Below are 13,754 nucleotides of genomic sequence, written 5' to 3'. Positions count from 1 at the left end.
CTCGTTCTGAACCTTTGGAAATGTGAGTTTTTCAATGTGCAGATTCCCGTTTCTCAGAACCAATTCTAATAATTCAACATTAACTTCTTTCTTGTTTACATTCCTTAGACCTCCTCTTGCATTGTCTCTTCCAAGTTCTCTTAAGGAAGAGTTGATAAAAGATGACTTTATCTATGTCCCTTCGGAAAGTCAAACACAACAAACTTCTGATAATGAGTAAGTTTACAACTATTTATTCACTACATGAATGTTGTTCGGTTCAGCAGGCTTGTTGATTTTCATTCACTTGATAGTTAGTGTCTTCAGGGTTTAGGGTTATTTTGATTGCATTTTCACAGTGTAACTAGGGTTTTGAATGAAATTTGTTCTTATTTTCATTCAGTTCCGTGGATAGTGTTTATGAGTAGATAGGATTTTTATTGAACTATTTTTGTTTAATGCAACAGCCCCTTGGAACCGCAACAGCAGCCCTGGAAAGAAGCACCGGCACAACAATCAGAACAACAAAAGCAGGTTGCTGAGGAATCTTAACCAAGGAATACGGAGCCAGAACCTCCAATGAATGTGTAAGTTTTAATTAATATCATTTTTATAATCATCTTGTCTAGCTGGTAATTAGAATTATTCTTTTTAATAGTTTTAATGGTACAGGATAATAATTCTGGGTCGTTACTAAACTCTTTTCTGTTTAATGCAACAGTCCTCCCAAACAACAACAGAAAGAAGAAGCTCCGGTGGCATGGCAATTACAAGAAGAAGCACAGCCTGATTTGTAAGTTTTATGCTTCTTCAAATCTAGATATTTTTGGTTTACCTCTTGGGTTAATTTCGGTTCACTATATTGTTTAATATCATTTTTATCTAATATCATTGTTTAATATCTCTATCATCTTGTAGTGCTGCTCATCCTAGGCAACGAGAAGATGATATGCCTTCCTTTAGTCTTGGGATAAGTCTCCCAGTATCTCAACGAACTCCCCCTCTCAACCAACTCAGCCCTCTGAGCTGACTATTTCACAGCTTGAAATCCTGGAAGAGGCAGTGGTAGATGCTGGGGTGACGGCAGCATTGAAGTTTGCTGAAGCAACAACTGTCGAGCCAACCTTCATAGCTGCTGAAGTTTACAAACTCCAGAGAAAAAGAAGGAAATCACAGAAGAGTTGATCGAAAAGTGTTATCATTGGATGACATATGTCAAACAGACCAAAGATAGTAGCAACGAATATGATGCGATATTGGTCTTGAAGCATGAGGCAAGTTACGAGGGGGTTAGACAACATTTCATGTCTCTAATACCGAAAGAACAAGTGGAAAGCATGGTAAATTCTTTACCAATTGCGTTAACGTTAATGATTTTTTCAAATACTCTTATACATTATATCTCATAAATTTTCTTCCTGTAGGTGGTCACCATACATAGCATGATTCTTAATGAAATAAAAGGTCACCGATTTCAAGAACAAATATATATTGTCCCACTGGATATTGTGGTAAGCTAAATTTCTTATTCCCTCCATGATTGAATGTTTATTGCATTTTATTCAGCATATAAATTGTGTTTGATTCAGTGGTATTAGCCAATTAGATTCACTTGTCTGGTCGCTTGTGATTTAACTGATGTTCATTTTGTAGATGTTTATGTTGGGAAACTATGGCATGGACTACATTGATCCTAGGACCAAGAAGGCCTACCAATTTGATATCGATCAGTATGCTGATCACCGCCGTTTCCTAGACAAAAGAAAACTGGCATCGCATCCATTTGTAAGTTGTCATTTCTAAAAATTCTTCGATATTTCTCTCATTTGCTATTGTTTCGACTGAAATATTCTATCATTTCTCCAAACTTCAGCTGTTTGTGCATATTTGAAATGGAGGGCATTGGTGGTTGTGGATTGCCAATGTCCAGAAAAAGAAATTCTATGTGCTTGACCCTGTCAATAAGAAGAAAAAAGATATACTTGAATCGAGAGTGAAACTGAACAAATTTATTGTAAGTTATTTTGTTGTAAATTATTCAAATTATTCAGTACATGAAAGTAGTTTGGTTCATTGTTGTTGCTTCTCTTTATTCACCATTTGTGTCCCTTTCAGGGATTAATAATTTTTTAGATGAGGGTTTACGCTGGGGCAGAACCCTTAATGGAGGACGGAGAGGGAGAAGAAGCAGAGTATATCATGCTGAACGGTCAACGTATAGAGTAAAAATCTTTCTCTTCTATAATGCTAGTTTTAATGCGTTTTATTTTGTGTACTATTAATCGTATTATACTGAATTCTTGCTTAGCTATGATTGTGGCATATACGTCATGAAACAATTGATCCTCGAAAGATCAAACCCAGAAAGAAGTATCAATATAAAGTTTGGACACAAGTAAGTACTTTCTAAATTAACAGTGTATGTAAATTTGAACTTGGTTGTTACTCTATTCAGTTGACTTCTTTTGCATGGATAAATACTATTCTTGATGATTAAAGTTTATAACGATTTATTCACCACAACAATGTTGTTTGGTTCGGTGGGCTTGGTGGTTTTCATTCACTTGATATTTAGTGTGTTCAGGGTTTAGGGTTATTCTAATTGCATGCAGCAATGCTTTTCTAACTGTTTCATTATTTATCATGTTTTATTCAGTGTATCAAGGGGGTTCGGTTCGGTGGGATGGGACAATTATCATTTCAGTTCTTTCATTTATTATTTCAGTTCGGTTCATTTCTTATGTAACTAATTCCTTTCAATTAAAATGTAGGAAGAGATTGATGGCTTCAGGCACGAATATGGTCCGAATATTCTGTTGCACGAAATGAACAAAATCAGAGACCAAGTGATTTGGGCATCTGAAGCAATAAGACTCCCAAAGCCATCTGCTGTCCTCTCCAACCCTTATTGTAAATTCTCATATGCGGATTTAGAAAGTAATAGGATATACTATGATTCACTGGTTGTAATTAACAATATTTTATTTAACTTGTTTAAAAAAGCAAACAATGCTTCTTTCAATGTATTCATGTGAATATTAATGTAAATATTAATCTATATATCTAATCTTAATATCAATGTATATATCTAATGTTAGTGTTTTTATCTTATTCAAGATGGATTATTCTTTGTCCCGTCGGTCTGAGATGTTAATTTATATATCTGTTGGAATTGTCTGGCTGCTGTTTTGTTCCAGGTTCATAGTGAATGGAATCAGGATATTTATCAAGACGTTAAGAACCCCCAAAAAACACAGTGAACCGAAATTAATATACTGGATGAACAGAAAAATTGCATATATCAATATAGCAAAGAGCTAATTATAAAAAATATTTCTATCAGTATTCAGTTTCAGAAACACCTGAACTATCTAACATAGCATAATAAATTGACTATTCAATAAAGAAAAAGTAACTTTTGAATAAAGAATTTCACAAAAGCTAATATAAAAAACCAAACAAGTTACTATTCATTAAAGACTAACAACAGTCAGAAATTAACCCTCCTATAACATCAGTGAACCGAAATTTGATCATGGATGAAAAGAAATTTACATTAATAAAAACTAAAACTCATATAATCCTCTCTGGGATAATTCATATCTGGTGCATTGTAAAGGCTGGAGCTTGACTGAATTGTTGATCCGCCGTCTAAAAGATTCAACTGCAAAAGACATAATAAATCGTATATTAGCAAAATGCACAAATGAAATTTTCCCTACTCAAAAGTAAATCAATTGTATCTCGCTTGGAGCTGTCTTTTTCTTTTTCTTTATGGCGTTTGAGATCTTTTTTTCCAGGTTTGATCCAAGTCTGTTCTTGGGCCGGCCTCTTGTTTTGATGTGTGGCGGGCTTTGAAGGTCGTTCACGTCGCTCAACGTCCCTTCTTCGTGGGATAACAAAATTTTTCGTTTGCTTATCTCTTGATATTCTTGCATCTCGGCCATGACCTTGTCAAACGCCCCGTGCAGAATTCTGGTAAGCTCCTCAGACTCGGATGTAAATTCACATATATTGTGTGACTGAAACACCAAATCATCGAATCTCTTGCTTCTCAGCTCCAGTAGAGGCTCGTCTTGGCTGCTCTTGATGTGTGTGTGCCTCCTCTTTATGTTCTTACTCCAACGTTCCAGTATGTATTTCGGTGCCACATTATCCACTCGCTTGAAGCTTAGAACGCTCAGGGAATGGCGGCACAATATGCCCCTTGACTCAAACAGCAAGCACTGACACTTTACCTCTGGTGATACTGCGTCGTAGGTGACGAAAAACTTGTTGAATGTGGAGTTGGAAACCTGCTCTACGACTTCATATGTTGTGAAACCTAGGGTGCAATGCATTGATCTTGTGATGCAGTTCACTTTACCTCTGAATTGTGCTTGAACTTTCGTAAACTTCTCGTGGGTATACACTTGCTGAAATTTGGCCTCTATTGCTGATTTTTTTGCGCACGGTATCACGGTGTGAAAATCTACAGCATCGAATTCTCTCTCTCTTTGCTCTCTGCTTTCTAGGCAATTGTCGTATTACTTCACGAATTGTCTCAGGGATCTGTTGCATGTGATGAACTTGTTGAAAAATACATGCATGCTCTCGCTCCTTTGTGTGCTTCTCATCCCGGTCCAGAAGTGGTGTTCCAGGTAAACTGGAATCCATATATGCCGATCCTTGTACAGCTCTGCAGAATAAACCGAACCAATACTGTGTGGTGAACCAAAATTGGTGCATGTTTTGAAAACAAAAAACTATGGGCATGAAAATAATTCGAATTGAAACCTCAGTTACCTGAGAGCCACTTGTTGCCTCCGAGGCCGTACTTTGTGAGGAAATCATTTCAGTTTCTGTCAAATGCGTCTTTCGTGTACGAGTTTCAAACAACATGGCTCATCTCTTGTTCAATTTCTTCGTGTCCCTTGTAGCCGTTTAGTTTGTTTGGGATCTTCTTCATGATGTGCCAGATACACCACCAGTGAATTGTTGTTGGCATGCATAGCTCAATTGCCCTTTGAATCGATGCACATTGGTCGGTAAGAATGCCTTTTGGTGCCTTCCCTCCCATGCAATGGAGCCAACACTCGAATAGCCATTTGAATGATTGGATGTCCTCATTTTTCATCAGTGCGCATCCGAGAAGTGTCGACTGACCGTGGTTATTCACACCCACAAAAGAACCTTAAACCAAATTGTACCTACATAAATAGACGCACCCAGGCTGTGATGAATTGAAATTTGTAAACTCACTAAACCTAAAACTATATGTGACTGAACTGAATACCTGTTTGTGTTGTAGGTGGTATCGAATGAAACCACGTCTCCGAAATACTCACATGCGGCCCTGCTTCTTGCGTCGGCCCAGAATGCATGTTTGATTCAGTGATCACCTTCGAGGTTGAGCTCAAAGAAGAAATTTTGGTTCTTCTCTTTCATTCTTAGTAGGTACTTTCCAAATTCTTTGGTATCATCTTGTTCGAAAATATTCTGTACTTTCCTTGTAATGTAATTCCTCATGTCTTTTTCTATAAAACTTAGTTTACGGTGGCTGCCGACAGCTGCCACAAATGATTGGTAAGTTTTGCTCGGTCTGATTCCAGCTTCCTCATTGGTTTCGATGGTGCGACGCACAAACATGCTTATCTCCCTGTGTTGTTTGAGCATCTCTCCCGGTCTGGACAGCAGGGATGTGAGTGATTCAAAACAACTTTAGAAATTGTCTAGAGACCGACATCCTTCATTATATGTACGTAAATCATGGCTGGACAGTTTAACCCGGCTGAGGGGTTTGTCTTCAGAGTTGGAGATATCTTGGATTTCCACCTCCCCTCTCTGCTGCATACGATTAGTTGCTTCTTAATCTTGTCTCCGTCCCAAGTCGTGTTCCTTATTTTCGTAAAAAAGCCGGCAAGTTTGGAATAATGTTTGTAGAACTTTCCAGCTTCTTCTAGTGTTTTGAAAATCATCCCCACCTTTGGGACAAATTTTTCATCCACAACAAAGCTGGTCTGTATAGTGAACCGAAAATGTCATTATGTTGAAACAATTATATAGTACTCAGTGAACGAACCGAACACGTACTCATGGTGAAACAACTCTATAGTACTGAGTGAACGAAACATAATCCAAAATATAAAATCAAATTCAAACAGTTTTCTGCATAATGAACCGAAACACGTACTCATGGTGAAACAATTGTATAGTACTGGATGAACAAAACATAATCCATTATACAAAATCAAATTCGAAACACCTCTGTCTATAATTTAGATATTATCAATTCAATTCAATTCGGATTCAAGAACACATACGTCCATTATATTGAATAAAATTAACAATTGCATTACATTCAATTCGATTCAAAAATAAATAATCCAAAACCCCATCAGCATGATTCATTTCAGAAGAATAAACCAAATCGTTCTCATTCAACTTATTTGAAGTTGAATCATTCATTGTTTCAATTCAGAAGTTAAGATCGAATAAGAAAACAAAAAAGAAGAAGAATGACGGAGCTTATTAGCTTGAATTCAATGCAGATCAATAAGGAAGAACGGGAGCAGAGAAGAACAATAAAGAAAATGCGAACAGAGGAGGACGACGAAGCTTATTACGTTGAAGAAGAAGAAGAAGAAGAAGAAGAAGAAGAAGAAGAAGAAGAAAAAGAAGAAGAATGCCAACAGAGAAGAAGAAGAAGAACGAAAATGTGAGCAGAAAAGAAGGTTTAGGTTGCAGCAGAAGATTTACGTTGAGCAAAAGTTTATCACGCAGCAAAGAAGGTTTACGTTATATGAGGCGCGTGTATGACAAACGAGTGAGGGAGTGGGGGAGGCGCGTCTGAAAGAAATTACTTGGATAGCTTGGATGATATATTTACATGGATGTATAGCTTTTCTGATTAAATATTTAGTTAGATTTTTAATTGTGAAAACCTTCAATTTGCGAAAAAATATTCAATTAGTTCTAACATTTTTTACACTAAAAATAATCTAATTACAAAATTAAAAGCAATGTAAGGATCTAATTAAAAAATATATATATAAAGACCTAATTAAAAATTTGGTAAAACTATAAAAACTAACAAAATAATTAAATTTTTAATATATAACGTATTCAATAAAATTTTCATCCATCAGAAATTATATTGTTAAAAAATACGAAATAAGATAAGATAATAAAATAAAAAATAAAAATAATGATTTTCAACTAGATTCTAAATGCTTTCTATTCTATTTATAAATAACTACTAATCTTTGCTAACAAATTATCTCGCATCTCACGTTTAATCCAATCCAATATAGTTTCACCTCATCTTACATAACATAACAAATATGCATTATACCTAATACATACATTTATACATCATCTCTAATTTAGTACCTCTTGTTGTCCACGCGTAACTTAGAACAACGAAGTTCTTCTACTATTAGAAACAACGAGCATGGAGCTAGAGAATCAATTATATAGCCTTGTCTCTCCTGCACTCTCTCTCTCTCAACAATGTTGTTAAGGTAGTTTTATATTCGAGCAAAAACTTTAATGAATATGACTTCAACTAGCTTTGGCTAAGTGACTTCGTATCTGTCTTATATATTTTATTTCACACATCTGAAAACAAAATTTGCAAGATTCCACTATAGAAATCTGTTAATGAAGTAAGGATCGGATATGGCTCATCAATTATTCACAAAATTCAGTTAAATGTGGCAAAGCAACCACACAATTGAGGTCAGGATCACAACTAAACACCTACCTAATTATTTTCATTTTCCGGTGGGGAGATCTTGCCTTGGATGTTTGTATGGTGCAAGTGGAAATTATTAAACTGGAAAGGTTACATAAAGCTAGAAAGCTCATAGAGCAGTTGAATGATTGACTATCTTGATTGAACAGTATTGTATCGGTTGATATTTTAGTATTCCGTGGACATCCTGTCCTGGTAGTTAAAGTAGGTGGGGTTTTTTTTGTGTTTGTAGTTTGTACAATTGTACCAAACATTTCAAGCAATGTAATGGCATCACTCTTATTTTCTTTATTTTTGGTTGGATCGAGTAGGCTATGGACATTTTTTAATTATAATGAAAATAATTTAATATTATGTCAGCATTATCAACAGTTGCTCTTGTAGCTCAGTTGGTTAGAGCACCTGTTTAGTAAGCGGGAGGTCTTGAGTTCGACTCTCAACGAGAGCAAAATGAAGTTATTTATTTTTAATATGCCTAATCTTCTAAAATTAAAGACATTTCAATATTTCATGATGTGTCGAGTTCGACTCTCAACGAGAGCAAAATGAAGTTATTTATTTTTAATATGCCTAATCTTCTAAAATTAAAGACATTTCAATATTTCATGATGTGTCTTTGCTGAGGCAGTTTTTCTTAAAATGTATATATTCTGATATCAATAAGAGAGTGAGCTCTAATCTTGCCTATATTAACATCATTGCTTGGCACTTTTAGGACAAAAATTAAACGTGAGATTGAATTCTCAGTTTCTTTCTTCCTTAATTTTATTATGGTTGATTTCTCTTATGATATTAGTCAATGACATGCTCTTTATGTGAAATTTTTATATAATCTATTATGTATTGATTTTCACTATTAATTAGATCATTTTAGTCTTATAATTGGCTCCATCTTCTTGATCAATAGTAATTTTTTTTTTTATTAAAAAGGTATTATAGTAAAACTCAATACATGATAAAAGTCTTGAAAAGTTTTTATAAGAAAAGATCCATTCCAACTTTCACTATTTTAGTAGGCACAGATTATTTCATCTATAGTCCGTGGCATTTGGTTCCCTGTTGAATGGCTCTACTGATTTATAAATGATATCCCAAATAAGTCTAAAGAAATTTTTAGTGAGATATTTTAGTTCTGAACAAATTTTACTCACTAAATTATTCTCAAAATTTTATCTTTTAGATAAATTAATTTTGATATTAAATTGTTCGTTTATATAAAAAATAATTTCAGAATTTTAAAATTTTTTAAGCACTATTATATTTTTTTAAAATAAACTATATAGACTAATTTTATCTAAATTTTTATGTAAAAAATAATTTGTCTAATAAAATAAAATATTAAAAATTAATTTAATAATTAAATTTTATTGAAGATTAAAGTATCGAACTAAATTTTTTTTTTTTTGAAATATGAGGTATTACTCGTGTTATAAAACTATCAAACTCTCTCCTCTATTTTCCTCCCTATCCAAATATACTACCATTTTTTTACCCCGAAGATTCCCACTTCAACGAAATCAATACTTATCCAACAAAGAAAAAAAATTCAGACTTTGGTATATAATTATCAAATATTATATTGAGAATAATAAGATAACAATTACAATGTTTCTTTTCACCTTAAAATACAAATCCAGCCCCATTTTTGGGTACAAATAATTTTTTTGCGTTACAACAACTGCAAAGTACTGTGTAACTAATCTGAATTCTTTTTCTTCTTGGAGTTGATAATATCGAATGCTGTGAATGATCTTTTAACAAGGTCAGAGAGGGTCAACTTCAGATCACCGGTTAACTTACGAAGTACCAGAGCCAATGTGTTAGCATCTACCATAGCTCTATGAGCTTGGCCATCAACATTGATTCTGTAGTGCTCACACAATGTACCAAGGGATATTGAGGTTGATTTTGTTCCTGTTAACACTCATGTTAATGCTTTCATACATAAACATTAAAAAAAATAATTGTGTATTTGTTGAAGCAAATAGAGAGAAAGGGACCTCTGGCCTTCATGAGTTCTCGTGCTAAAAGAAGGGTGTCTACAAACAGCCAATTAGGAGGAATCTCTGTAGAATGTCGCCTAAATTCGTTCATGATGAAAGGAAAGTCGAAAGCGCGACCATTATGAGCAACCCATAACACATATCCCCTAGGTTTCTGACGGCTTCGAACAAATTGCAATAAGATGGGAATCAGTTCTTGCATCCTACAGAAAATTCAGAAGGCCACAGGAAAAATACTCAGCAACTCCCTTGAAAACTTTTAGCAATAGTTTCAGTTAACTCAATCACCATCTCGATGAACGAACTGGCTCAAAATTTAAGCATTGATACATTCAAATAAATTCCACAAGACTGTGTTATAGAGATAGTGGCAAAATTTGTTGTTGCAAACATAAACATAATCCAAGGAACTGAAAATGCAAGAGATATAGACATTTAAGTTACCTTGGAACCTCAGGTCTGTCCACCATATGAGTAGTAATGTGATGAATGTGTGAATTAGGAACACAGCGTTCAGGATTTACAAGAGTTTGGAATGTGCTGTTCTCACCACCCTGAAGGTCTCGAAGTGCAATCTCAATGATCCGGTCATTTTCTCTGCTGAATCCAGTGGTTTCAATATCAAAAGTAATGACTGTGACTAAGCTAGACAAGTCTTTATTCTGGGCAATCTCTTGTTGTAAGTTACAGTATTGAACATTGTCGAATTCAACTACCTGTTCTTTATTTACATTTTCTGTAAAACTTTTTAAAATAGGTTCACTCAAAATTTCATGCTTGGTACTTCTTGATTTGGTGCTCCCAGTGCCTTCTGTATTTGTGGTTATAGGTCTTCGAGTCCACTTCCTTTTCTGCCCTCCTTGAAGCCCATAAATTCTAGAACTAAGCAGCCTAACACTAGAATTGTTTCCACAAGTCTTACTCAAACTATGAAAGGTTTCACCCCAATAATTTGCTAAGCCATGTATTCTACACCTAGGTACTTGCACTAACGAAAAAATCATGGATCCTGCCCTCATCTGACTTCAATAATGAAAACTGAGAAAAATACTAGACTGGGAATTCTTCAGCCTGCAGCTACAACCTGAAATTTAGACAAACAGTACAAATATAATTCTAAGAGACTTTAAAATCAGGAATCATCATATAGGACTGATCCTATATTGAACACTACTAAATCCAGCATAACAGGAAGTCACAAAAATATATGCAGAAAATCAATTGTCCTAACAACCTTCTTGTGAACAAAATGCTTAATTGATATTTTATAGCTTTTGCCAAACAGGGCCAGCAATCAAATCCTGCCTAATGATAGAGAAAAGATAATTCTTGTTGAGACCAAAATAAGTAACCTCAAAAAGCGGTAAGTGGTTTCATGGGGAGAATTTCAGCAGGTAAGTGGTTACTTTATTCAAACAGTACTTTCATCAACGTTTTTGTTTACCACATATCACTGATGATCAATTAAAACCAATACCATTCAATAAGGCATAGCAGTAGAAGTTTATCACATCCTTCAGCCTCCTACAATCATAAATTTGCACATAACAAACAAACATTGCTTCTTTTCTTTTTTCTGCTAAAATCCCATAATGTACCCATCAAACAATAAAAGAGGAGAAGACAACTGGCACGATTCATTATCCGAAACACTTGGATGACAGAAGATTGAACATGAATATACAAGATGCGAACTGTTCAACCAAACGGTTACTTGTTTCCCTCCAGATATGTGAGAACAATAATCAAACACCTTATAGGCAATATGAATAAAAGCGAATTGAAAGGGAAAAAGATGTCGGGAGAGTATGAAAATGCTACCATTGAGTCCTTGAATCACAATTGACATAGTTGAAACTAAAAGAGAGGAAGGCAGTTAAAGAATACGAATTACCTGAAGACGAGAGAAGGTGTGATTGGAAGTGTGAAGGAAAAAGCATTTACAGGGAATAGGAAGTTATAGAGAGAGAGAGAGAGAGAGAGAGAGAGAGAGAGAGAGAGAAGTTGGGAACAGCGTGCGATGTTTAACTATAACGAGAACGTAAGTTACGGATCGCCCTTGTTTTGTCTTTCCCTTCACTCAAACCATTTCCTTCTTCTCTTTCTCTCACTGCAGACTCTCAACTCTTTCTCAAATCTTTCTTATGGCCACTATTAACCGTTGTTTCCTTAGTTAATTATGTCCTCTCGTCACGTGATGGGTCACATGCCATAGTGTCTTCGATGCATTTCCCATACTTTCAATTTATTTTTTTATCCATGCCTATGTTAGGATTATTTATTTATTATCATTATTTTCACCGTGATCATACGTGACCAATCCTCTTTAATCAAAGAGAAATTTTTCTTCTTCTCTGTTCATTTTAGAATGTTAGGGGCCATCAATTTTGGTGTTTTGTAATCATCAATTGGCTATTAATAATATTTTTAATAATGTAAAATTATATCTAATAGTGAAAGATCACTTATTTTTGTTTTGATGGTTAAGTACTAGCCAAAAAATACAAAAATTGTTGTGGTCTAAACTTTTCCTTTTCTATAACAGTGGTAAATCCAGGAAGACGATACGATGAAAATATCATGTGACTGCCATGTGCTGCGATTTGGCCATTATTTTAGGATGAAAGTTGCGTATACTTTAGTGCTGCTTTGGTCAAGTGAGATATAATTGGCAAACATCATGTGCAACTATAGTACTATACCTTTCTTGAGATGGTTGTACAAGTTAATTTTTTTTTCTCTTTTTGTAAACATATTTTCATTGATTAATAATTGCACAAATTATTTTTAATATAGAAATGAATATGGTATTTTGGTTAAATATTGATATTTAAAGTGTATTATAATATTATGAATTTGTAAAAAACATGTCCTGCGTATTGACAAAAATATTAACATGTATTGACATAATAATGACAGGTGTCTAATACATCACCTTACATGTTGATTCTCAACCTGCTAAATTTATTCACATGTAATTATATTAAATAATTTTATTTTTAATAAAAATATTAATATTTTTTCCTATAAAAAAAATTAGCCTAATAATTGAAAGGAGATGGCATATTTAGTTATTTACTTATTTACCAATGATAGATTATTAGATTTTCTTTTGGGTTTACTGCCCAATGCCCAGGTTAGTTTGAGGAATGTAGATATTATGGGGTCAACAATTCAGCATAACGGGTTACTCTTTCTTTCTTTTGGTGTGGTTGATTTTCGTTTTCATTTTTGTTCGACGCAGATTTGGGCTAGGTAGCGCCCAGCCCATCAAACCAGTCAGAGGAGCTAAACCAATCTCTGTCGTGCTCAGTCCAAAAATTAGGCCCAACTAGATCTTCTATTTCAGAAAGTAAACAAATATTATATATCCCCAAAGAATAGACCCTTTATTTTGTCAATGACTTCCAAAAATATATCGATGCTACTGACTTCCAAAAATATATCGATGCTACTGAGAAACTTGATTCTAAGTCCTCTGTAGGCCCAGATCACAAAGTTAAGAGCTTCAGGCCCATAATTACACAAAAGGAGCAAGCTTCGGAGTTCGGACCTAATATTTACCTACCGCATGTTTTTTTTTTTCTTTTGTTGTTGTCTATAAAGAAAAAACTAAAACAAATTCATGTTTTTTTTTTGTCATTAACAAATTCTTAGTCTAAATCAGATGTGATGATTTGCTGAAAAATAAAACTAGGTTCACTAAATCACATAATTAAGTTTATTTCTTACTTTATATGTAGCCATTCAATTTATCACTTTATTTATTTCTTTAACTATCTAATCAACTTGAATTGGTTAGTAACAATGCCAATTCCATATATATGCTAATAGACTTCCATGATGTTTCAGAGCAGTGGGATGTTAGAAAGCTCCAAGAGATTCTGCCGGAGGATATTGTTAAGAGGATCGTTACTGTTACGATGGGTAACCGGAGATTAATGGATTGGATGGCGTTGGTTGGCCCAAACGTATGAAGGAGGTGGCTTTCGAGTGGACCTGGTACTCGGTGTTCCTCCGTCCGACTTGTACGTGAG

At 34.5% G+C, this 13,754-nt stretch overlaps 1 protein-coding gene, 1 non-coding gene and 1 pseudogene across 2 annotated transcripts; 1 reads left to right on the top strand and 2 right to left on the bottom strand.

Moving 5' to 3' along the window:
- Positions 1-3,751: 3,751 nt before the first annotated feature.
- On the bottom strand, positions 3,752-5,342 carry LOC148554652 (protein FAR-RED ELONGATED HYPOCOTYL 3-like; annotated as a pseudogene).
- A 2,746-nt stretch (positions 5,343-8,088) lies between these two features.
- On the top strand, positions 8,089-8,162 carry TRNAT-AGU (transfer RNA threonine (anticodon AGU)). The gene has a single exon. It is a non-coding gene; the product is annotated as a tRNA-Thr (tRNA).
- Positions 8,163-9,266: 1,104 nt separating this feature from the next.
- Positions 9,267-11,921, bottom strand: DPD1 (Polynucleotidyl transferase, ribonuclease H-like superfamily protein). Its single transcript, XM_016350096.3, has 4 exons — positions 11,612-11,921; positions 10,162-10,801; positions 9,715-9,920; positions 9,267-9,628 (listed from the first exon to the last, which is right to left on the bottom strand). The coding sequence occupies exons 2-4, from the start codon at positions 10,734-10,736 to the stop codon at positions 9,411-9,413; spliced, it is 999 nt and encodes a 332-aa protein (XP_016205582.1). The 5' UTR covers positions 10,737-10,801; positions 11,612-11,921; the 3' UTR covers positions 9,267-9,410.
- Positions 11,922-13,754: the final 1,833 nt, after the last annotated feature.

Source organism: Arachis ipaensis, chromosome B6, assembly GCF_059453495.1.
Source record: "Arachis ipaensis isolate K30076 ecotype BB chromosome B6, ASM5945349v1, whole genome shotgun sequence".
Classification (NCBI taxonomy): Eukaryota; Viridiplantae; Streptophyta; class Magnoliopsida; order Fabales; family Fabaceae; genus Arachis; species Arachis ipaensis.
Note: the sequence above shows the minus strand (reverse complement) of the source record. Positions and strands in the feature narration are given on the sequence as shown.

Excerpts from the sequence above, each read along its gene's own strand:
- DPD1 (XM_016350096.3), bottom strand. The coding sequence starts at position 10,736 with ATGAGGGCAGGATCCATGATTTTTTCGTTAGTGCAAGTACCTAGGTGT. Across the intron at positions 9,921-10,161 it reads GACAGACCTGAGGTTCCAAG|GATGCAAGAACTGATTCCCA; the intron begins GTAACTTAAATG and ends AATTTTCTGTAG. Across the intron at positions 9,629-9,714 it reads AGAACTCATGAAGGCCAGAG|GAACAAAATCAACCTCAATA; the intron begins GTCCCTTTCTCT and ends GAGTGTTAACAG.